The following is a 27,192-nucleotide window of genomic DNA, read 5'->3' as shown; positions in this document are numbered from 1 at the left end:
CGTAAGGTCCAATACCAACACTGCGTAACGAATTTATCAGACACCTGGCTTTCTTACAAACAGAGAATGTACGTTCCATCGACGATGTGTTATTATATGCCAATTTTAAAGTACGCATCATCCCAGTACTATAGTTACACCAACCATTTAAACAATGCACATTATATATAACGAACGAGTGAGTGAGTGAGTGAGTGAGTGAGTGAGTGAGTGAGTGAGTGAGTGAGTGAGTAAGTAAGTAAGCAAATACTTTCATTGTACCCCTAAAACAAGAAAAACATAGTTCATCACTGTATTTATTCTTTGTTCCATACATATCGCTCTCTGTAAGGAAAATCTCAGCTATAAAATTCAAAATATATCAGAAGGTGTTAATTCAAATATTTCTGGATTACACAGATTGCACGATTGACATTTTTTGCAAAAATATTAATCATGGAAAGTTTTCCCCGACTATGTTAGCTTTGAAAAATGCCAATCGTTCTACTCGATTGATATTTTTGGTCTTGTCTTCAAAAAAAGCACCATCATTACACTTTAAATTTGATGCATTTTAGACTGTCAATACTCAGTCGATGTCAAACATGTCAAATAACGATCTCTTGTCCATAGTTCAGAGTGTAGCATGTACAGTTTCTTAATATTGGTTTCTGTATGCATGTTTGTATCAAATGAAAACAGTGAACACTAATGTGCAAAGCACTGTACCCATACACCTACGTATACAAATGAAGCAAGTTTATAACTAACATTTATCGCAACTTTTCCCCTCCCTCTGATAACCTTTTGTGTACGTATACATCAAATGTATCAATTTTCCTTCCACAAGCTTATCAAGTTTTCTCTCTATTTTGACGGTTTATTTTTTGACCATTTAAGTCTCGTAATACACGAGATCTGTGTGATAGCTACTGTTGATGCGCTCACACAAGTCAGAGAACTTAGTTGCCAAGGGCAACAAAAATACCGTACGGTCACGTGTATCATCTATTATTCGTTCGATGACTATTCCATAATTCGGTTGTAAGCGAAGACGATGAAAGCGGCGGCACAGTCCTCTCTCCATATACCACAGAAAATCGTCAATTTGTAAGTACATGGATTCAAAATACACAAAATTTACTTTCTCTTTATGTTACGGAGGTCATGAAAGGTGCATATGTCCAGGTTAGACTCGCAGTCATCATTATTTACGACTAAAAAACAACTATAGGTGAGCAGATTTACCATTCGTCCCGAAAACAAGCGTTACTACCATTCTCAACACAGAGGGCGCAATCCACTACGCATATACGTACGCCATACGAATACAACTTTTTTCGAGGACCGAGTTAGTATCATCTGAAAACTCTTATGACAACTACGATTGTTTCAATTTTCTATCATTTTCGTTTAACTTCATGGTGCAAAGGTTCGTGCAGCAATTGATTAATTTAGATTACTTTCAATATCCCCGTCGATTAATATCCCATACCACAATATAATGGTATCCGTCATTTTATTTGCCATCGAAAACAGATTCAGGATTATCACTGATGAGGTTATGACCTTTACACTATTCACAATATTCACATAAAACCTAGCTATAGCTTCAAATATTGTAGGATAATGTCCGTGCATACCTTTCATGACATTACAGTTGTCTTCTGACATTGCAAGAACAAATGTTTGCAAAGTATATAATTTTAGAGTATATCATTTCTAAGTAAGTAAGTATTGAGTTCTGATCAGTCAATAGCAAATGGTGGTTAGAGACGCTATCCCAGTGCAGTAAGAAGTATACTACGAATACCTTTATAATATACAGCAATGTTTAAAGACAAAATGTATAAAGTCGCCTTTAGCATCTTTGTGCCCAAAAAGTATTTCTCATGACGTCATAACAATACGAGATGCTATAGCTAGTGAAAGACTACCAACATAACTTCTTGCTTTCAGTGTGTGATATCTACTTCGTCATTGCACAGACAACTAACACATACTTGTATGTGGTCATTGAAGCGATGCCAAAAGCTCCTAGGGGGTTTCTCAAGAAATAATGTAAAGTTCCTTCCCTTCCCTACCCTCTCTAACGAACTTCATTCATTGACGTAATTATTTCAAGTTGATGAAATCTGGATAGATGGTAAAGATCTATCCCAACGGTGGGTTACGAGCTGGTAACCTCTGACCCCCATATTATTTACCAAATTTTGTAATGTATATATTTATCCTGTAAAAAAAGATGAAAGCTGGGTAGATGGTAAAGATCTATCCCATGGGTGGGTTAAGTGCTGGTAACCTCTGACCCCATATTATTTACGAAATCTTGGAATATTCACATTTATCCTCTCAAAAGAAGATGAAATCTGGATAGATGGTAAAGATCTATCCCAAGGGTGGGTTAAGTGCTGGTAACCTCTGACCCCATATTATTTACGAAATCTTGGAATATTCACATTTATCCTGTCAAAAGAAGATGAAATCTGGATAGATGATACAGATCTATTCCAACGGTGGGTTAAGTGCTGGTAACCTCTGACCCCCATATTACTTACGAAATCTTGGAATATTCACATTTATCCTCTCAAAAAAAGACGAAAGCTGGATAGATGGTAAAGATCTATCCAAACGGTGGGTTAAGTGCTGGTACCCTCTGACCCTATATTATTTACGAAATCTTGGAATATTCACATTTATCCTCTTAAAAAAGACGAAAGCTGGGTAGATGGTAAAGATCTATCTCAACGGTGGGTTATGTGCTGGTAACCTCTGACCCCATATTATTTACGAAATTTTGTAATGTGTATATTTATCCTGTCAAAAGAAGATGAAATCTGGATAGATGGTAAAGATCTATCCCAACGGTGGGTTAAGTGCTGGTAACCTCTGACCCCATATTATTTATGAAATCTTGGAATATGCACATTTTTTTTCATTTCAAAACAAGATGAAATCTGGATAGATGGTAAAGATCTATCCCAACAGTGGGTTAAGTGCTGGTAACCTCTGACCCCATATTATTTACGAAATCTTGGAATATTCACATTTATCCTCTCAAAAAAAAGACCAAAGCTGGATAGATGGTAAAGATCTATCTCAACGGTAGGTTATGTGCTGGTAACCTCTGACCCCACATTACTTACAAAATCTGGAATACAAAAATATATCATGTCACAAGAAGATGAAATCTGGATAGATGGTAAAGATCTATCCCAACGGTGGGTTAAGTGCTGGTAACCTCTGACCCCATATTATTCATGAAATCTTGGAATATTCAAGTTTGTCCTATAAAAAGAAGATGAAAGCTGGATAGATGGTAAAGATCTATCCCAACTGTGGGTTAAGTGCTGGTAACCTCTGACCCCAAATTATTTATGAAATCTGGAATACAAAAATATATCATGTCACAAGAAGATGAAATCTGGATAGATGGTAAAGATCTATCCCAACGGTGGATTAAGTGCTGGTAACCTCTGACCCCATATTATTCATGAAATCTTGGAATATTCAAGTTTGTCCTATAAAAAGAAGATGAAATCTGGATAGATGGTAAAGATCTATCTCAACGATGGGTTATGTGCTGGTAACCTCTGACCCCATATTATTCATAATACCTGTTTTATCATACCTCGTTTCTGTGATGCTGTAAGTTTTGGTTCATACATACAACAGTAGGTGGGTATGACATCTCTACCGATTTTATAAGAATATCGCCAATCCCTATAATAACGTTAAAAACCATTTATTAGGAAAGGAATAACACTGTGATTTAAAGAATATATTTGTACTTCTGAACCAGTAAAGAATTTTTCATTTCATTAATTTCACATGTATTTTTCGGCATCCACATTTAATCAGTAATAAAGACATCTCTGTTAACTTTTGAGCTACATTAATTGTAAATATTGTTGTGATGTGTTTTATTTCATGTGTTCGCTAAGTACCCAATCTAGAACGTAAGATACTGTCACGCTGCCCTCACCAGCCAGCTGTGTGAGGGCGCCCCATCATGGCGTATACTACAGACTATACTTACTCCTGGTCACAATAGAATAACAGGTTATGAAAGATTTGAGTTTGTTCCATAGTAAAAGTTTACATGCCATACCAACAAGATTACATCACAGGAGTGGAATCTACTGGACATCCAAGTAAAGAGTGCACACGCAGACTGACACAGACACACAGACACAGACAGAGACAGACAGACAGACAGACAGACAGACAGACACACACACACACACACAGACAGACAGACAGACAGACAGACAGACAGACAGACAGACAGACATGTTCAAGAAGTCCAGTTGCATTTATAAAACCATGAATATGAAGAGATGTGTTAATGTTGTAAGTTTTACAGCACATCCTAGCAACCAGATACCATGGCAACTGGTGATATACTAAAGATCTATCCCAACAAGTTCAAGATATTGAGAAATAACATATTACACAGTATTAAAACATAATAAATGAACACAGCCATGCACATGTAATGGTAAATATGACCTTTATCGGTCCATTCTTTCACAAAAACTTCAATTTTAAGTGTTTTTAATGACTTTTGGGGTTATTTTTACACAAATAACATTTTTCAGGAGTTTTAGTGTCAATGAGATACATAGAGTGATATTTGGATTTGTACCAATAGACTATTAAATTACCGGGCTGTGAACAGATTTGACATAGAATGAATGACAGGTTTTTGAAAAGTTATTTGATATTCCACAACAGTCAAAGACTTTCCTGGTGAGGTTCTGAGGACTTTGAAGGTCTTTCCAGGAGTAGTTTGAAATTTCAGGACTTTCAAAGGCCTTTCCCGGAATGGTCTACAATTCCAGGTCTTTCAAAGAAATTTCTACAAGATGTTTGAAATTCCAGGACTTTCCAGGATTAGTCTGCAATTCCGGGACATTCAACATTCAAGGAGTGGTTGAAATTCCAGGATTTTCAAAGATATTTCCAGGAGTGGTCTGCAATTCCAGGACTTTCAAAGGAATTTCCAGAGTGGATTAAAATTCCAGGATTTTCAAGGTATTTTCTGGCACACATGGAACCCTGACACATATATCCCATAATTTCATACATAATTAATTTATTGAGCTATATATTACAAAATGTAAACCACCATAGAATGCTGTACTAGACGAAAGGAATAAGCATAACAAAGTTGAGTAAATTTTAAAAGTCATTTCACCAAATGGATCATTCCCTAAACAGTTCACCCCTATCTACATGTCTATTGAAACAACCCTCCATAGCCAATGTAACGGATTAGTCCATTCTACTGCAGGAAATAGGGGTGTTAATACAACTAAAGCTATACTGATTTCTGCATTTCTTAAAAATGCAGATGTAAGTGTTCTTACACTTGGCAGACTGCTTGTTATATGTAAGTCATACACAGACTAATGGAAAGAAATTTGGCCACAGTTTTCATTATTTTGCTGACCTCCCCTGTAAAACTTGGAAAGATGAACCAATTTATTTATTGAGAATCACAGATTTAGCGCATGTAGCTAGCTCATGGCTTCTCTGGGTACCCAAAATGCAATGAAATGCATTCCATTTTCACGTAACCCAAAGCTCCCCAGTAATGTCATTTACAAATTACCCTGACTCAAGGTGACCAATTCTGTTGTTTTACATCGTAACAACTAGTTTTCTTGCTCACTTTTCGACAGTTGCTGGTAACATCACAATAATTTTTTTCAAATTATTAATATCATCGTCCAAATGGGTTTTCTCTGGAGATTTCCATGTCTTTGAATTTGTAAAATTTGAAAACGTAATAACTCAACAGCAGAAATACAGGATTCCAGGAATATGACATTATGATCACAACCATATTATTATATAATTATTATTATTATACTTTTGTAAATTTTATACTCTTCTGAATAAATATGATAATTTGAAGGAAGAATAATTTCAAAATTTGAAATTTGATGGCGTATATACTAGACTGTAAGATACACCATGTCACTGCCCTCACAGGCCAAGGTGGTTGGTCGATGTGTGAGGGCGCTCTATCACTGGATAACTCACAGACTAAAGAGACACTGGTTATGCAGAGGGTGCATGTTAAGAGTTGCAACATATTTTGACCCTACAAAATAACAAAGCCTTTCCCAAGGTATTTCAGTTTCCTCCTGGTTTAACGATATAAGACACCTGCACCCTGTTCAGTGGTTACCATATCAACAAATTCCTAAATTCATTTGGACCAATAAATGACATTATCCCTATACGATTATTATTATAACGAGGTGGTGGAATGGTTGACTTTGTTGCTGGTGATGGAGTTCATGCACACAACTGGTTTTCCAACAGTTGTGACTCAGCAACGAGGTTGGAAACCTTGGTAGATGTAGACTAAAAAGATTGAACCATTGTTTCAAGCTCTAAACTCTTGGCTTTACACAAGCAGAAACAAGACTGGATCTTTCAATTGAAGAAGATGGGGGTCCTTATCAAATTTTTTCCTAGCACTGCAATTTGGTTGGTTGGTTGGTGGTGGTGGTGGGGGGGCGGGGGTACCTTAGCAATAATTGATCTCTTGATAACTGATGAATCTGTTGGCTAGCTTACTTTTCTCTGAATCGGTCTGTTATCATGACAACACTAATTTCACCTATATGGCTAAGTCTGAGAGAGACAAAACAAAATTTTAATTTAATATGCACAAACTCATAAAAGTAGCATTTGTACAAGACAGCAAGTATGCAAACACTGTAGAAGTATCTGTGAACCACTAGAATACATCCAATTTGACTGACAATGAGACTTCTCGGGGAATGAAATAGTACAATTTTACTACATGAAGTTCGTAAATACAAAGTGTTTGCCCTAATACTTGAATTTCTTGATGAAAAAGACCACTCAAGTGCAAAACTAGTCAAAGAACCAAACTGTTTTTGTACTGGATTACTACTAATGTAATACTCAGAGTGAATGTACTACAGTGAATGTATATATTCAATATGGCAATTTACAATTGACTTATTGGCAAGTCTTAGCAAATATCACATTAGAACATGGCTGTCTACACCTGCATGAAAACATAAAGTCCCGGTTGGGAAGAGGGGGAGGACCTAGTGTCAAATTCTGAATATTCTATATATCTTAACTGTTTGATAGAGAAACAGAGTGAAGTGGGGGAAAGGGGTCTTTTGACATCTTCTGAAGTTCATGTAGTTTGTAAGGTACGCCGTGACGGGGCGCCCTCACACATCGACCAACCCCTACCACCTACTGTTAGAGGAGGCCAGTGAGGGTGAAACATCACGACATATCTTAGTGTAAAGTTCATGTCATATTTAAATTTCCTATACATGCTTGTTTACTAGAGAATTAGTGACAAAACTCTCTCTAAACTCTGACTAACAAACTTTCTGGTCTAAAAAAAAACAAAACATTTGTATGTAAATGGTATAAACATAAACATAGAATTATTCATCTATGGGTATTAACAATCACTGAAACACTGAAAAGATTTTCCTGCATGAAAATAAGAACAGTGCAAGAAAGTTTTCTGAATGATGTTTTTTTTTTTCATCAGTGTACACAAAATTTCACTTACACAAAATGCCCTACGTATACAAGTCTGATAAGTTCTAGCCATCTGCAATGCCAATAATATCAACATTAAATTCTGTTTCTTTGCTTGACCACATAATTCTAAATTTGTAAAAATAACCAGCTAAGTTGTGGCATTTGGTTAGCCATAGTCATAACCAGTTATCTTGGAATAAGTCTCCGTGTTGACTATGGTTTGGTTATTGAAAAACAAAAAATTGTGTAGTTTGGCCACTAGAGGGTGCTATTTGGAAGCATATTATCACCCGGGAAGGGGTTGCACAAACTGATTCTGGGGTGAACAAATCCATTTGTAATCTGGTGTTCCCTAGACAGGCAACTACAAAAATTCAGTGATCCTACAGCCAATCTAGTGGTTCTGATTGTTGTCAAGGTTGTCATTATTAAAAAGAAGTGGTCTGTAATCCAGGACTATCAACCACTGGATTAGCTCACCCCTTTTCTGATTAGTATTATAGCATACTTTTCGGAAGCAATCCCTTCCCACGTTTCATAACATAAGTTGATGGCACTCAAACATTATTATCTCCTGTTGCTGATTAACAATTAAGTTATTTTACATACCTTTGATGACAAAAATATTACCCCACATTATCCCTCTTAAAACCCTTGTTTCAAAGCTGTATGCTATGTAGTCTAGATTCTATCCATGACTTTGAATCTTAAGATCTCTTCACACCATCTAGCTCAATGAGAAACTATGAATCAAAAGTTGTTCATGTAAATGAGTAAACCTCAAACTGTTAGAATGATGTAAACAATGTATAAGTAGCATTCTGACCTGACAGATGTACCCTATTTGGATATTACATATCTGCCCCAATAAACGCTAACTAATCATTGGACAGAATTCTGTGATTCATTAACAAAGACTTGATGTTAATGAATATGTGGGTGGCTTCAGTTCAATACGAAATTTCACCTCAGCTCCTCATTGAGCTAGACATGAAAAGAGATTTGAAGCCACAGATAGCCTCTAGACTAAATACTACATGGGCACCAGAGTATAGCGCATTCCATCTAAATAACCCCCCGGGGTGTGTGTGTGTGTGTGTGTGTGGGGGGGGGGGGGGGGGGGGTAAACACTGTAAAAAAAAACCATGATTTTATGACCTCTGATACAAGTGAATACTGAAGAGTAATCATGTACATATTGTATTAAAACTATGGTTCAATATTGTACAACAAATATTATCTTGATGGTAAATGCATTCAAAAGAACAAAAAAAACAATATCCCTTGTAATGATATACTGTGTCCATGTAAATTACAGTTTGTACATGTACATACAAAAACATGTTGTCTGCTATGACGCTTTCTCATCTTCCTGTACTCGTACTGTTATGAAAGTTCGGCACAGTGGACATGTCTCAACTTGCATTGCACATTCCATGCACAGCCCCCTGTAGAAAGATCATAATATTGAGTCAAATCTTGGTACCTGTGTAATATCATTTTATATCATGCTCCTAGGGAGTAAAACAAGGTTGACATGTACAGCTATAGTACAGCTATAGTAATGCATGTGTAGAATGGACGTCAAAATGTCAACTTAGAAATCAAATATTGTTACTTTTAATGACTTGCCTAGGTGGTATTTCAGTAATAAGAATTAAACCTTTATGCTGAGGAAAAACAAAAGCTTGTATAAATTAACTGAGTCTGAACATGTACAATTTCATTTATGTGTTTTTTTTGTTTTCTTCTTTTGAGTATTTTATTACGTTGGTGTTTTCACAAGTTTTGCTGACAGAGATGGAATGCCCCCCCCCCCCCCCATCTAAATCAGAGGGGTCTCTCATTATGTTGGGGTATAAAAACAAATCAGTGTACATAGTACCATCAATAACTGGTAGAGAGGTAAATCAGCTAATTAGTTTTGAAATGTTTCAAGGATTGAAGGACTGACAATATTGGCAATGTAAGCTTACAATAAATTTATTATTAAGGCTATATATGATATTCACATGACCAGCATGAATGGAATAGACACAACTGTGATTTTCAAGATAAACTCCTGTATATAAACAATTACACTCTTTGGAAAGTTCAATTCAAACAATCAACACCAAGTGTAGTATCTGATAACAGGAGGTCGTAAAATAGATGTCTTGTGTTCAATCTCAGTCTAAGGTTCAATCCATTGTATTGTAAGATTGTCTATTAAAAATCGTGTATTAGTATATAAGTATTTGGTGGCCATATTGGATTTGGTGGCCATATTGGATTTTAAAATGGCAATTTTTGACATCATTTTGACCTCTATTTAAAAGACTTGTATGGTGACCCCAACTCTTTTCTTAATTTTAACTATGGGTTGGACATTTCTTGAACAGATTAACAGTAAAAGTTTATTTCTATGGCCCATTTCACATTAAGTCTCCTTCCCCACCAGTGTTCAATTCACTTGGTATTTTATATAATACAGATATAAATAAAGTGTATGGGTGGACAACTTTTGTAATTTTCAAAGTTGACTAACAATGCTTGTTATTACAAAACAATATTGACGATGTTTTTTCTACGTAGGACACAAGTAAAATCTTTGAGAGTAATTGAAGTAAGAAAATTTGGAAATACGATAAAACTGATACTACTTACTTGTGTTCACATGGTTTTAACATTGTATTTGCCATTTTGTCAAAACAGAGATTGCAGGCACCTTCACTCACACTGATATGCCGTAATAAGGCTAGCTTCTTGTGCCTGTATGGTGGTAATGATAGAGCAAACAAATATAACATAAAATCAGTACTACAGTACTTGTACATTATACCAAATAAACTAACGGTCAAATTGAAAGAACATACTTCAAAACTCACAACTCTGAAATACAACTCTGGTAGCTGAGGCTTCAGTGCACTAAGATAGATATTAACTAAAAGTAATATTGTTTGGTGTAGTAGATTACACAAAGTGGGAGATAGTGGTTCCTATCAGTACAATTCTAATCATCCTGTGATCAAGATAGTGTAAACATTGGAAGTCCTAAAACAGTACACTGCAGGTTTATAAAACTAGCTTTCAAAGAGCTGTCCTACCAAAACAAACAGACATTCAATAGCTTATCACTGTTGTATCAACATGTTGTGACATATAGACATCATGTAAATCAGTAACAACGGCAACCATACATCAATAGTTCAGATGTTTGAGAATCACCGTAGAACTATATTAGCATCTTAGTTCTTTTCACTGACATGCAGTGTTGGGTTAAAGGATATGTCCAAACATGGAAAAATTGTGCCGAGCGATGCTGAAGATGTCATACTTTAATAAATATTCATGAGAAGTCACAGCATCATACCAGTGCAGTGAAGGCAGAAGTAGCAAATCACGGCTACAGTCTAGGAGTTGTTTACTTGGCTTTTCAGTCATAACATTGTAGGAATTTTCGAAAGTGTTGTGCGGTAAATAAGAATTTCTTTTGTAAGGAATTATAATTCTTGTGTATATTCTGGTAAGGATCAGGAACATTGGAATATCTATTTCTCCTCTCTGACTGTGTGCTAAGCTTGCTGACAAACAGACAAGTGACATATACAAATGACAAGTTCAAGTCCATCTCACCCAAACCACTTTGCAGGGAGTTGGATTACATCGGAATTAAGTTGAGTCGATTACTGAGCGATAACAACATAACACTCAGCAAAATGTATCGAAATGGGTTCAAATTTGGTGCAGGAAGTACTTACTTTGTTAAATGGATTCAAAGTTGACCCAGGAAGAACTTACTTTGTTAAATGGATTCAAAGTTGACCCAGGAAGTACTTACTTTGCTAAATGGATTCAAAGTTGACCCAGGAAGTACTTACTTTGCTAAATGGATTCAAAGTTGACCCAGGAAGTACTTACCTTGCTAAATGGATTCAAAGTTGACCCAGGAAGTACTTACTTTGCTAAATGGATTCAAAGTTGACCCAGGAAGTACTTACTTTGCTAAATGGATTCAAAGTTGACCCAGGAAGTACTTACCTTGCTAAATGGATTCAAAGTTGACCCAGGAAGTACTTACTTTGTTAAATGGATTCAAAGTTGACCCAGGAAGTACTTACCTTGGTAGAATAACCCTGTCTTCATCACCTAGTAATGCATGATCATTAAAACTGTTAAATTTCTGTGATGGTGGGAATTTATAAGGCATCATACCAAAATTAAATTCACACTGTTGAAAGGACATAAAACTAGCTGCTGCAAAGAAGCCAATACTGCAATCAAAACAGAAATGTCTTGTTAGCTTAGTATCTAGTATCTAAAATACACAACTCTCAGGTTTGAACACAATGCTATATATGAATAAGTAAACAAGACAGGCTAGAGGTCGAAAAGTTTTTAGTAATACTTGCTGTGTATGATTGGTTTACGCTATAATAAACTTTAAGTTATTCAATAGGGTCTCTTAGGGTACTGTGTTCATCACTTTGTCTTCACGTAGAGATTTGTGAAAGACTTTTTCCATTACAAACTCTAACTTCATGCAAACATGCAAAATTGGAAACATCAGCTGGAACCTGAGATGAGTGTATATTCCTTGAAAGATACACACATGAAATATATGTAAAACAAAATTTAGTGTAAAATGTCTGGCCACTTAGTATTCATGTATGCAATGTATTCAAATGTCACGATAATGATGGAATTTCAATAGAGATCATTCACTGGCCTCTGATTGTGGACTGTGTTAATTGTTGGAATTCTATTCTGTTCTTACAGTCTACCACTTGCAATACAAATGAAATTTCTCTTACCCAGCTGATTCAAAGACTTGATTCTCAGGTGGCAAAGTGTTCCCATTTAATGAAAATATCATTTCTTGTTTCTCTAAATCAAGAAGAAATCCAACCACATCTCCTACAACAAAAATAAATCTACAGTTGTAACTTTCTTCATTTGCAAACAAATATACATACATACATACATACATGGACACACGCACGCAGGCATGCACACACTCACATACATACATACATACATACATACATACATACATACATACATACATACATACATACATACACACACAAATACATACATACACACATACATACATACACACATACATACATACATGCGCAAGCAGACAGACAGACACAAAAAGACACACACACACACATATGCATGCACACACACATACATACTATGCGAACAGCCATACAAATGTAGACATGTACAGATGGACAAACAGACAGACAGACAGACAGACAGACAGACATTATCATACCTGGCTGCCACGTTGGATGTGAATGTGCTCTACTTTTAGCATTGTACCAGAACAGTTGTCTACATCCATCATAGGAGAGAGAAAACTCATCATCACCTATACCATATCCTTCCTGTAGAGGGCGGTAAACGATATGAAATTATCAAGGAATTATTGAATATATCTATGACATTAAGTGCAGAGAGATATCACTGTCCACTAATTTACCATTTAGTTTAGTTCAGGTTAAGTTTAAGTTTAGGTATTTAGGTATGAAAAACTTGTCTGGCAGAGCTATAGAAAACAAGCGACCTATCGGTCAGAATAGCTCCGCTGATTTTTTTTTTATTTAATTTTTTATTTTGGTGACATGTAGAAGTGGTTCAGGTCTTCAGCTCTTCGAGTCACTATGCAGTTTTGTTTTAGCGATGCAATAAAGTGGTTAGTGGTTTCATATGATGTCTCACTATAAAACACATTTTACACAGAAGTTGGTAATGTATTGTACTTTTATACCATAGTCACCATTTTATAACAAAAATCTACTGTTATGAAAAAATTGCACAAAATCTCAGAAAAAAATGACTGGGAAATGCACACAAGAAAAAGAAAAAAAGAGGATTTTGAGGTTGGCTATAAGTAATTCCAGTGTCTTACAGCTGTAACCCTGGAAAATTTTAATGAAGAATGAAATAAACTAGGGATCTAAAATAATTTTGAGGCAATTTGAATTTCAATTTTCTAACAAATTTACAAAGTCAACAACATTCAACTTGTTCTAGTTGTGGTAGATATATATAGGGAAGAAATGTATTAATCGCCATCTTAGTTTCCGTACGGCGACAATCTCAACTACCCGGAAGAGAGTCATTCTCAGCCATACGTTACAGTGGTAACACTCGTTCATGTTCGGTTACCTTTCACAAAGAAAACACAACGAAATGGTTGAAATGATCTTTTTTTAATTTCTTTTCATCCCAACAACAAAATCTGCGTGATCAAAAGTGTTGTAAACTAAACCAGAAAGAATTATCGGACTGGCTAAACTTCCCGATGAACTGGAAGGTCCTACTACTTCCAAGTAAGCCTCGATAGTACTATAGTACGTGAGAAAATCGTCTCAAACTAGCGATACAACTTTCAAAATATAACTTGACATGTCTTCATTTGTTAGAGTTATACAATTCAAGACGGGTTTTCACTCGAAAACAACAATTCTGTGAATAATGACAGTGACACTCTGAACGCAGCGATTTCTCGGACGATGTTACCACTGTAACGTATGGCTGACAACGACTTGCTTCCGGGTTAGTCCCTCGTGCATACGGGTGGATTGTCGGCGATTAATACATACATGTACATCGTCTGATATTTTAATTCACAGTGTTTTTTGTGACCGGCGCCTGTCAGCAGACTCTGCCATTTTTTTCATCATTCCATTGTATTTAAACCTTGTACTTGACATTTCGCAATATTTATAATTCTCAACAAAATACCTCAACATGCCTCACTTCGCTCGTACTCAAAGCAGCCCCGCACGTAGTCCTGCTTGCATACGGAGGAATTCGGGACTCGATTCTGACAATTGTCCCTCCCCCTCCGGTGTTTAGAGTCAAGTCAGTAATACAGACTCGTGCACCCGAGGACTACCCCGCGCGGTATGATCACTGACACTGATGACATGATGAGAGAGAACCTTTTCGGATTTACATGTAAAACGGGGAAAGATACGCAAAACATAATGCAAAGTCTGAAGCCAAATTAAAGTTGTAATTATTTTTACTTGCCAAATATTTGCATTTTGGAAAGGCAAGACACGTTCATGTCGTTTAACTTTACATGTGAACTGTCGGCCATATTTAAACTTCAACCGCATGCCTGGCATGCCCTTCCTTACGCAAGTTGTCTGAATTCTGGTTCACTGTCATTCCAAATTGCACGACAATATAGAATTAACCACAAGTTACATGTTATCTGAAAACATCACACTTTTATAGTGGGTCTGAAGTGTGATTTTAGTGAGTACTAAGAACGTCCTGTGTTGATACTCAAGATACTTGCTGTGGAAAATCGCTCGGTCGAATGAGGTCACCTTCAGCTTCTGGTCGAATCAGGATAGAGTATGCAAATGAGGATGTTGAGGATTGGCTGATAATGTAGAAGGGTGCAGAATTGGATTTGAAGTTTACAACCCTGTTTCGAACAAACGCTTGTCATTTGGGCGCCCAATGCGTAGAATTATGACTATAGCACATATTACATTGCTTGTTTGTCGTCAATAGTGTCTTTTGAAAAGTGGCAGTTTACTTAAAGTCTCGTCGACTGATTTCCAATATGGCGTCGGTCATTATGCTCATTAACATATTCATTTTTTTTTCAAATTACAAAAAAAAAATCATAAAAAATAAAAATGAGGATGTGCTGACTTGAAATTAACAAATCTGAGTAAGCTACCCCCTGCGCATCAACACGCCAGATATCAAAGCAATCTAATAAGAGGTTTTCAAGGAGTTGATGAAAATGACATTTTATGAAAAAAAATCATAAAAAATTGAAAATGGCACAGATCAACTTGGCATGAACAAATCTGAATAGCCTCCCCCCAGGGAACATGCACACCAAATATCGAAGAATTCCGACTGTCACTTATGGAGTAGATAGTAAAAATATAAAAGTTTGACGGACACCTATGATTCACTCTACTCTCTATACCTCAATACCCACCTATACCTAAAGCTACGCTTTCAGCTTTCGCTGACAGCGGAGCTAAAAAATTGATCAAAAGAATAATCCTATGTTACTATGGAAACAACTGTTACACACTCACATGATTAAGAAATTTGCTGTCTTTTGTTGCCCATCCGATTTGCATAACACCGGGTGTAATAATGGTTACTTCATAATACCAGACTCCAGAATCAACACAGAATGTACAGCGGACACTCTCAAATGACGAAGCATCACAGCGTGCCTGTAATATGTAAGATGTACCAAAGAAATCAACACACAATGTACAGCTGATAACATCCGGTACGGTAATGTATATACAGCAAGTAGTAAGACAGCTTGAATTGTTTCCAAAAAGTTGGGTGTATTTTTCATGTGATGAAGAATAAAAGAAAGTTACAGTTATTGTGACATTACAGTATATTCATCATCATAAAACCACAGACCTATTCATTGCTGCAAAGGTACAACATGTGCCACCGTGAGACAAGTTTTCATTGCATCATTAGGAAAATACACTCTGTCTTATGAGAATTATTCTTACTTACCTCCAAACCATTGGGTGATATCTTGAGATATTCACTCACATCGTTACTATTTAACATGGCATTACAACCTGTCAAGTCAAGTGTTTCATATGTGTATGCTCTACCATCCATTACAACTGAAATTACAAGAATAACATACAGTTTAGCAGAAAGAATCAAAGGTAAGTACCCGTCAATACTTACATATATCTATTGTCTCTGCATTTTAGTTACATAGTAAAACAAATTTTGAAATACATTTGTAGATTTCTATCTATGAATTCTAAACAAGATTTAACGTAGCAGCTATTTCTGTTGGCTTTCAGTTTCAGGAAATAATTGCTACATAACAGCCCTAGGGGTAATAAATAAAAATCTTTCAAATGGCAACACTTTATTGCCTTAGTTGCTGTTCTAGTAGCAGTAGATGGTTAGCAGCAGTTTTACTGTCTGTACAGTGGGAGTATACTAGTAATTGAGAACAAAGTCTTGTTTATGTTTGGACAGGAAGCTATTTACAAACAGGCTGTACTGAGAACAAATGTTAGTTGTATCTACCCAAACTAGTCAAGTGGACATCTTAAAATAGTACATGAAAATGATGAATAAATCAGACATACTGTTCTTGTGTTTTGAACTAACCCTTTGACCTCGGGAAATAGCATGTGATTCTGGTATCTCACAGTCCCTCGGGTGTAATAAACGGGTGCTATAGCCCTCATGGCCAGGCAATATGTGTTCAATACTCTATACTTTCATTAGAATCAATGCAGTAGTGTTTGATATATCATGAGCACAGACAGAGACAGACAGACAGACAGAGACAGACAGACAGACAGAGAGACAGACAGACAGACAGACTGACACACACACACACACACACACACACACACACACACACGCACGCACGCACGCACGCACACACGCACAAGGGCACAACATAAACTTTCCTTGTGGAATGTATAAATCACTTTTATACTTAGATTGTTGTGTTGACTTACATAAATTATCCAGACACCATTGTGCACAGAATCCCACTTGTCTCATGTCATAATCTTGGTGATTCAACCATTTCTCTAATGCCATCAAGTGTGGACAAATTCCTGAATGTTTTATTGTTATTTTATTTTCACCTGTAAGAACACAAACATATCAATAAGTTTCACCTGGCCACTGGATAAATTGGAGACACAATTGTTCATCATAATCAAAAATGTGCCTGTCCCATGGTAAATTTATCATTTTTACAAGATCCCAAACCAATGTATTAACATTTTGTGATCAAACATGTAACAGTACTCAAGATACAAAATAAAATTCACTAGGCCACTGGATAAATTGGAAATAAAAATGTCCCTCCAAATTGCAAATGTGTCTGTCCCATGGTAGATTTATGATTTTTGGTATTCAGCAACGTTACTTGTACGATAAGGTTTGGTTGCATTTACAATAAAGAACAGATAGAATTTTTAATATGCATGTACCATGAAATTCAAACAGTCCAGGGGGATGAGCATTTATGAAAAGTGCCGGTCAAACCTATAAGTATCAGTCTACGACAGGTATTTCACATCAAACCCTGAAAAGTCAGATTACATCTTGATTTCTTTCTGAATTGGCACACATCTAATACTATTTTGAAGTTGTATGGAAATATATGCAAGTTTAAACCCCACCCAACCCCTCAACCCCCCAAACCCCCACCCCAACTCCCCCTTACTAGAATTCCCAATAAAATCATGGTACATGGGATTTAAATCTATGCATATTGTATCAGATTGCCATACATACGGAGACTACTAATTCAACTAACAATTTCTGGACTTTAACTTACTTGTTTGTGCAAATTTTTCTAAGGCAATGCATGAAAACAGTATCACTTGTGGATGTAAACATGGATTCTGTGAATAGAAAAAAAAAGAATGTTCACATTAAGTATGAAAAGACATCATAAAAGCATATTTTGTCATATTCATCAAAAAATACCACTCCAAGCATATGATTTGGTTTTCATTTATCAGTTTGAGACCTATGTATAACATAACATTACATAACATCAGTATGCTCTCTGGACCCTACACACACAGCCACCAAATCATCTTGTAAGTTCTGAGCTAGCCTGTAATAAAATAGAAATCACATCCAAAATACATTTATTTTTTAAAGGAGGTATCTCATAGTTCATACCAGACACCATTGTATTTTGTTCATTAAAGATAAACAAAGGCATGGTTGATATTATCTTAGCTTCATTTCTTTATGCCTAGAGACCCAGAAAAGTCTTTTTCATCAATCATGCATCATGTAACATCAATATCAGGAGCTTCACACCACTTGAAACAATGGCCACATAATGCTGAGGTCAGCTGTGAGAATGGAAAGAAGCTCCTAACATTATTTATTTCCCATAATTCCTCATGTGGATTTACAGCAGGCCTCTTCCAATCCAGATTGTCAACAGGGTTCGTACACTTAAAGGAAAACAAAATTCCAGGACTTTCCAGGGGTTTTTCATCAGTTTTCCAGGGGTATTCATATTGATTTTGACCATTTTCCAGGGGTGTTGACACTAAAGTATATTTTTTGAATGACATCTAATTGTCTGATGTAGACGAAAAAAATAACAACAGTTCCCATAATATGTCACAAAACATTTTAAAGACAATCGACACTGCAAGATGTTGGTTTCAAAACCATGTTTGCACGCTAAGATTAACGGAGAAACCTCTCTCCTACCCCCTAAGTAGCCGTTTCGTCAAGCAGGTGCATTGATCGTGTAAGATTGAGTCGCAGCATTCGTCAGTCTAATTCAGACATATCCAGAAAATTAAATTAAAAACTAAAGTTTGTCCTCGTTATTGTATGGTTTGATGTTACTAGATTTATAAGTCACCTAAAATGATTTTTTTTCTTCAAATTTTTAAATAAAAACGTCATTTAAGTAACGAAATTTCGAGCTATGAATAACTGAATACATTCATTGCTTGCGTCTGGATGTTTATGTACGGACGCCACGAGTTGCGGAACATCGCGATTTCTCAACTCAACTTGACCATTGACGAATGTTACTGTACCGACAACATAAAACAGTAGTTTATTCTTTTAGAACATGTAACACAAATACCCATTTATCGACGACATAAAAGTCACAACCGTACTTCCACAACCCGGAAATTCAACTGCACTGCCTAGGTCCTAGTATTGTCATGCCTGAGCTTGTAGTATGTCGACTCATACGCCGAACTTGTAACAATTTCTAATCGTGGTTGATGATGCTTTGATACTCGCTACAATGTTACGATAATCTTGTTAACAGACCCCGACCGGGACTGTTACAGTGTTACAATATTATGTCCCTGAAATGACGACTGGGAGATGTATGGAGTAGCAATATACCGTTATACACAAGATCAAAACAAACACTGCGGCGCCCATTCAACTAATCATATGCATGGTCTGTGGGGCGAAGTGTCTCGTGGAACGATCGTTTGACTGTCTGGGTTCAATCGGCGTGAATTTTGATTCACCACCGTGGCGAAAGACTTTGAAAATATTTTCGCCATTTCACATTTACGAGATTCAGAATCATACGAATGGGTGGCTCGAGCACAGACATGACGATCATCAATATTAATCGATCGATTGATCATGATCATTTTCCAGGGTTTTCCAGGGGTAGGGCGCATTTTTCCAGGGTTTTCCAGGGCTTTCCAGGGAGGGTTTGAAATTCCAGGGTTTTCCAGGGTTTTCCAGGACCGTGCGAACCCTGGTCAATTCTTGTCATTCTGTTTTAGAGTGGTCACATGATACAAGGCTTGTGAAAATGAGTTTTCTCTGTGCCCTTGTAAGATAAACTCTGCCTAGCCATTGCTTAAAGTGTTGTGAAACAGATTTTCTCTTACCAAGTTTGCAATCAAATAAGCAAGGGTGTCTTGTGTAAGTAAAGCCACACTATTTGGTCCAGCCAGTTTTTCTGCAATACAGCCAAGAACAGTTGCAATGTTTCTGTGTTTGGCAGGGGTTCTGAGTACAGATTCTGTGGTCCTGTCAGCAAGTCGTAACAATTCTGACAACTTTTCAACTGACTCCTGTAATGAAAAGGTAGAAAAATAAGGTTTCTGTCAAACTGGTATTTTTACATGGTATAGAATTCTGTATAAAGTGTTATACTCCTCTTTGAACTTTCACAACACCTGTCCTTATACTGAAGATGTTTAAAGTACCCACTAACTAAAACTGATGAAATTATCATAATTTTGTCAGTCTAAACTGTGGTACTACATCATAACAGCATTTGTCCATGTCATCAGTTCTGTGGTACTACATCACAAAAGCCTATGATCATGTCATCAGTTCTTTTGCACTACATCATAACAGAATGTGTCCATGTCATTGGTTCTGTGGTACCATACCATAATAGTACATGTTTATGTAATTAGTTCTGTGATACTACATCATAGCAGCATGTATATGTGTCTATATCATTAGTTCAGATGTACCATATCTACATTCTAAAGACTCAAATTATATCACACATTTCACACTAAAATCTACTTTAACCTTTCAATTTTGCTTTGCCAATGGGTTTCACTATTTAACCAGTAAGTCAACAGTAAATACACACAAACTATTACTGGCATCAGAACCAATCACTGACTTGCAAAGACAGTGCTCCTTAGGTAACTAATAAATCCTTCAGAAGCAAAATGAAAATCTTAGTGAATATATTAGTGTCAATACTTACCCTTGTAGGCAAGGGACACTCATCAATAAGTAATGTGATAACTGCTGGACCTAGGGGGTCATCCATAGGAATGACATTTATCATAGAGATAGCAACTTCCAACCAACCAGTTTCTATAAAATAATGGACAAGAAATACGCAATAATGACAATGTACAAGTTCTGATTTTCATGACCAAAACATATCAATTATGATTAAAACATTTATCAAAACATTTTTAAAGAAAATTTGCAGTCTCAGTTGTCTGAGTATTGTGCTTCTTACCATACTGTAGTACAAGTCACAAGATTTGATATAATGATAAAATAAAAGTTAAAATATTTCGAGTGTGTGTGTATAATGTATGTGTGTGTGTGTGTTTGTGTGTGTCTGTGTTTGTGTGTATAATATGAGTGTGTGTGTGTGTGTATAATATTTGTGTGTGTGTTTGTGTGTGTGTTTGTGTGTATAATATATGAGTGTGTGTGTATGTGTGTGTGTGTGTGTGTGTGTGTGTGTGTGTGTGTCTTTCAACTGAGTTCCCCACATATGTACTAGCTTCCACAAATACTACCTCCTGTTACTGGGATTACTAAATATACATGAAAATACTGAAGGGATATGAGGGATAAAAAAATAGGTTAGACATGCAACAAACTAGATAGAAGCATCTTAGTGTGTGAAAATATCAGGAGTTACACTCTCATTGCATTCTCTTAGTCAAGTCAATTGTAACCTGGCTATAAAGTTCAGTACATGATAATGTAATGGAGAAGTCAGTGCCATCCCATTTTTGAAAATAATGCAAGTTAATTAACATGACAATACTAAACATTCATTGTTATGCAAATCACAACAACTCTTATACAAGTACCAGCACTACTTTTAGGAGAGAACACTGCGTGCAGTTATTCAGATCCAGGGGTGAACAGTTTCCGTCAATATATCAAAAGAAAACTGTTATTTTATTTATCAAAATTCCCCCCTCTCAAATCATTTCAAAACATTCAATAAAGAATAATCATATTTTCAGTATACTTGCCTGTTTCTGCTATTTGATGAAGTTTTAGCATGGAATAGGGTGGGTCTTGCTCGCTGCAAAAGAAAGCACAGATATATAAATATACGTTGTACATGTCTGTCACAAAATATATTATTTACGATATAGTCAGAAGGGAATATGGTAAGAATGATAGTCTTCCCAAAAATATATTAATAATTGATAATTTGTTTTATCAGCACTTGTTTATCAAGGCAATAAAATGCCTCCACTGATTATAAGAGTTGGGACTGTTGAGTCCACAATCGGTCTCACAAAGTCACCCTGAATGTATTCCAATATACATAACTCATTACAATTCATTATTTCTCAGAGAAGCCACATTGTATATCTTCAAACAGCATAAATGGGATTTTTTTACAGGTTATTCTACATCATGACAATGCACATATATATGTCATCAGTTCAGTGGTCCTCAAAATATGCATCACATTACTAAAACTTCACCATTATTTTCCTCTATTATATTAAATTTTGTTCAAACAGGTAGAGTTATATTATTCCCTTCTATTTTATTTCATTCCACTGGAAAATACTCATGACATAATGGTTTTGTCACAACTTGTCTCCAACTCATAGTGACAGGGCCCATTACCCCATTCCCATTTTTCATCAGCTGAGCATTGGAAAATGTTGAGCAATAATATAGAAATGTCCCTATTTAAACCATTCTGCTATTATCCTAAATTCCTCACATCTGATCAATTGATCTCTTACATTATCAAGGAGGAATGTTATAAATTATCACTGAGATATGTTTTCCTTCCTGACACATAGAAATGTATGTGTGCTTCTACTATTGCAGTGAATTTCTGATACAGAAGAGTAGCAATATACGATAATGAACTCTTGAAAATGTGAGACAGATTAACAAGAAAGTCTGGCTGGCTAATCAAGTGGTTCACCACAGCTACAATAGCCATGTCAGACAGACTAACAAGAAAGCCTGGCTGGCTAATCAAGTGGTTCACTACAGCTACAATAGCCATGTCAGACAGACTAACAAGAAAGCCTGGCTGGCTAATCAAGTGGTTCACTACAGCTACAATAGCCATGTCAGATAGACTAACAAGAAAGTCTGGTTGGCTAATCAAGTGGTTCACTACAGCTACAATACCCATGTCAGGCAGACTAACAAGAAAGCCAGACTGGCTAATCAAGTGGTTCACTACAGCTGCAATAGCCATGTCAGACAGACTAATAAGAAAGCCAGACTGGCTAATCAAGTGGTTCACCACAGCTACAATAGCCATGACAGACAGACTAACAAGAAAGCCAGACTGGCTAATCAAGTGGTTCACCACAGCTACAATAGCCATGACAGACAGACTAACAAGAAAGCCTGGCTGGCTAATCAAGTGGTTCACTACAGCTACAATAGCCATGTCAGACAGACTAACAAGAAAGTCTGGCTGGCTAATCAAGTGGTTCACTACAGCTACAATAGCCATGTCAGACAGACTAACAAGAAAGCCTGGCTGGCTAATCAAGTGGTTCACTATAGCCACTGTAGCCATGTCAGACAAACTAACAAGAAAGCCTGGCTGGCTAATCAAGTGGTTCACTATAGCCACTGTAGCCATGTCAGACAAACTAACAAGAAAGCCTGGCTGGCTAATCAAGTGGTTCACTATAGCCACTGTAGCCATGTCAGACAGACTAACAAGAAAGCCTGGCTGGCTAATCAAGTGGTTCACTATAGCCACTGTAGCCATGTCAGACAAACTAACAAGAAAGCCTGGCTGGCTAATCAAGTGGTTCACTACAGCTGCAATAGCCATGTCAGACAGACTAACAAGAAAGCCTGGCTGGCTAATCAAGTGGTTCGATACAGCTACAATACCCATGTCAGACAGACTAACAAGAAAGCCTGGCTGGCTAATCAAGTGGTTCGATACAGCTACAATACCCATGTCAGACAGACTAACAAGAAAGCCTGGTTGGCTAATCAAGTGGTTCACTACAGCTGCAATAGCCATGTCAGACAGATTAATAAGAAAGCCAGACTGGCTAATCAAGTGGTTCACCACAGCTACAATAGCCATGACAGACAGACTAACAAGAAAGCCAGACTGGCTAATCAAGTGGTTCACCACAGCTACAATAGCCATGACAGACAGACTAACAAGAAAGCCTGGTTGGCTAATCAAGTGGTTCACTACAGCTGCAATACCCATGTCAGATAGACTAACAAGAAAGCCTGGTTGGCTAATCAAGTGGTTCACTACAGCTGCAATAGCCATGTCAGACAGACTAACAAGAAAGCCTGGCTGGCTAATCAAGTGGTTCACTACAGGTACAATAGCCATGTCAGACAGACTAACAAGAAAGCCAGACTGGCTAATCAAGTGGTTCACTACAGGTACAATAGCCATGTCAGACAGACTAACAAGAAAGCCTGGCTGGCTAATCAAGTGGTTCACTATAGCCACTGTAGCCATGTCAGACAGACTAACAAGAAAGCCTGGTTGGCTAATCAAGTGGTTCGCTACAGCTACAATACCCATGTCAGACAGACTAACAAGAAAGCCTGGCTGGCTAATCAAGTGGTTCGATACAATTACAATACCCATGTCAGACAGACTAACAAGAAAGCCTGGTTGGCTAATCAAGTGGTTCACTACAGCTGCAATACCCATGTCAGACAGACTAACAAGAAAGCCTGGTTGGCTAATCAAGTGGTTCACTACAGCTGCAATAGCCATGTCAGACAGACTAACAAGAAAGCCTGGCTGGCTAATCAAGTGGTTCGCTACAGCTACAATACCCATGTCAGACAGACTAACAAGAAAGCCTGGCTGGCTAATCAAGTGGTTCGCTACAGCTACAATACCCATGTCAGACAGACTAACAAGAAAGCCTGGCTGGCTAATCAAGTGGTTCGCTACAGGTACAATACCCATGTCAGACAAACTAACAAGAAAGCCTGGTTGGCTAATCAAGTGGTTCACTACAGCTACAATAGCCATGTCAGACAGACTAACAAGAAAGCCTGGCTGGCTCTTCAAGTGGTTCATTGCAGCTCAGTAGAGTAATTAAGAACAGGATACACACAGATGAAAATGATCAAATTGATAAAAGGTTAAAAGGTTTAAATGCAAGTTAAAGTATGTGGTAGTCAAGGCCCTATAAGCCAACCCCTACGAAGCGAAACAAATCCTGGTTAGATGTGCCTTTCACCTACACTTTAAAGGTTTCCAACCCTAGCAGTACATGAGTCCCAGTTAAGGTTTGTATTAGCCTACGACAAGTGGCTTGCTACTTTATCTTCATCTTCAGTATTTACTAAGACAGTTATAGTAGTATAAATGTAAATTATAAATTTTGTTGCCTTTCTTTTCTACTGTATCATCATTTATACTCTGTCGCTTTCTTGCTGACATTTCTCCTGTGTTCTCTCTAGTATTATAATATACTGTTTCCACCATATTTGAAAGTGGCCTGAGGGATGAGGATTTGGTATTTATTTTTGATTTTGAATTTATTAAACAATTTCATCATGCTTTCAAAATCAATAATGTCAATAAATTCCAAAAGATTAATAAATTTGTAAAATGTTTGTTATTAAACGTACAATAAGAACTTTTTACATTTTTTAGCTTTTTGCAATGTAATGAGTTACACACCCAGATTTGGCATACATGTATGTTATTTCACATTGATTTTTCAAGTAGGAAGTCATGATAAATTGTTTTATAAATTCAAAATTCAAAATAAATACCAAATCCTCATCCACCTGGCCACTTTAAATCTGTCAACAATTCTGGATATTTTGATCAATTATGATGTGTTGAAGACATAATTAGATATCGGACTGGAATATCATAGATGTTATTAGAGAGGAGAAAAGTGGGGGAGGGAGGGGGTTCACTGTAATACACAATCTCACACTCACTTGTCAACAAGAGACCTGATCACTGCTAGAGTGTCCAAAATTAAAGTATCTGTTGTATTTCTTGGTACAGTTCTGGTCATTGACGCAATACAACCTTCTGTTCCCGGATGTCCTATCCCATCTCTGCTTTGAGTTCTTGATGTATTACTGATTGAAGTCGATGTTGTATAGTGGTCAGCATGGTGAGAGTGCTGAGTCGACTCTTTACACACACATGCCCCCATTCTTCTTAGGTATCTTGGTATCACATTCACATACAAGTGTGTGGTGTTTACCGAACCACGCAGGCCAAGGTATAACAGCCAGACAGTCACTATCATAAGATTTGTGTTTGCTATTCAATTTTTCATAGAGTGCCACTCGATGGATAGCATTCCAAATCTTCAACTGCTGAAATCTGCTACTTCAACTATCAACAGTTCCACTTTCCATGTCTTCGGTTGATCACATGTTGATGTGTCTATTTTAACCACAACCAACCTGTCTTGATAAAAGTTCCTTCTTCACTTCCTGGATACCTTTGTATTAATAATGTACACCAACAAGCTTTTATCCGTGTCGTGCTTCTGTTCTTCTCAGAAACGTGCTATAAATCCACAATATTATATTACCATGGTAACAGTATCCATTGCCCAGTGATATCTTCCTCACCTGGAGAAAAATACATAAAAATGTTACTGACTTGAACGTCCTGTCATGATCAGTTATCCAAGGTTGTGACGTAGGCAATAATTACAATGAACGACAGGCTGTAATATTACTCACTGCTTTACCTGTTTCTCACACCTAATACAAATAATATATTACAATAACAGCTTCTTGAATCACTTCAGGGTAGGGCCTTCAGCACCGTTTCTAGGCTCTTTCTTGTAATTCAATATATTTGTTGACACACCCAACATAATACATCGATGAAAGCACAAAACACGCAATATACTAATAAATTTTACACGAATTGACAAGTTCAACCATCCAGCGAGACTTCAAATCATGCACTTTTTCTTATCTTAGTGTTGGCTTTTTTTCTGTGGCAATCTTAACGGCTTGAAATTACTGCAACCACAACTTTATCGAAGATTTTGGACTTACATGGATGCGGCCATCTTGGTATTGAACACGTAATGCATTGTGGGATGTGTTATGGCGTACTTATGTTGCCTCGATGTAAATTACCATACACAATCAAATTTGGTGCTGGCCTAAATTTTTAACAAATAAAACATAATTATTTCCACGTCTTACCGTCTCGGATACTTTTGAATGATATGATAAATAATTCCATCCAAAAAATTGGATATTACACAAACTTTAGAAATGAATGTTGTTGGGTGTTAATTTCGGCAAAGTTAAAGTGTCAAAAAACAGTTAAGTTCAGGAAATATCGGGGGGAAAAGGCATGTAATGACTGTCAATGTCAAAATCTAAACCGTAAAATGTATTCCCATTGTCTGTCATTGCATACATGGTATTCGAATAACA

The 27,192-nt window shown here is 36.8% G+C and overlaps 1 protein-coding gene across 1 annotated transcript; it reads right to left on the bottom strand.

Annotated features, from left to right (window-relative positions):
• Positions 1 to 8,661: 8,661 nt before the first annotated feature.
• Positions 8,662 to 26,901, bottom strand: LOC144437238 (RING finger and SPRY domain-containing protein 1-like). Its single transcript, XM_078126141.1, has 14 exons — positions 26,803 to 26,901; positions 25,714 to 26,364; positions 21,801 to 21,853; positions 20,780 to 20,892; positions 19,938 to 20,123; positions 17,870 to 17,936; positions 17,037 to 17,168; positions 16,057 to 16,172; positions 15,609 to 15,752; positions 12,803 to 12,914; positions 12,330 to 12,432; positions 11,637 to 11,789; positions 10,183 to 10,287; positions 8,662 to 8,984 (listed from the first exon to the last, which is right to left on the bottom strand). Exons 2-14 carry the CDS (start codon positions 26,031 to 26,033, stop codon positions 8,888 to 8,890), a joined length of 1,701 nt encoding a protein of 566 aa, XP_077982267.1. The 5' UTR covers positions 26,034 to 26,364; positions 26,803 to 26,901; the 3' UTR covers positions 8,662 to 8,887.
• Positions 26,902 to 27,192: the final 291 nt, after the last annotated feature.

Source organism: Glandiceps talaboti, chromosome 7 (genome assembly GCF_964340395.1).
Source record: "Glandiceps talaboti chromosome 7, keGlaTala1.1, whole genome shotgun sequence".
Lineage (NCBI taxonomy): Eukaryota > Metazoa > Hemichordata > Enteropneusta > Spengelidae > Glandiceps > Glandiceps talaboti.
Note: the sequence above shows the minus strand (reverse complement) of the source record. Positions and strands in the feature narration are given on the sequence as shown.

What these genes read in the sequence shown, in the direction of transcription:
- LOC144437238 (XM_078126141.1), bottom strand. Translation starts at nt 26,033, where the DNA reads ATGATAGTGACTGTCTGGCTGTTATACCTTGGCCTGCGTGGTTCGGTA. An exon ending in ATCAGGTCTCTTGTTGACAA is followed by an intron (nt 21,854 to 25,713) that starts GTGAGTGTGAGA and finishes TTTCTTTTGCAG; the next exon opens with CGAGCAAGACCCACCCTATT. An exon ending in AGTGTCCCTTGCCTACAAGG is followed by an intron (nt 20,124 to 20,779) that starts GTAAGTATTGAC and finishes TTTTCATTACAG; the next exon opens with GAGTCAGTTGAAAAGTTGTC.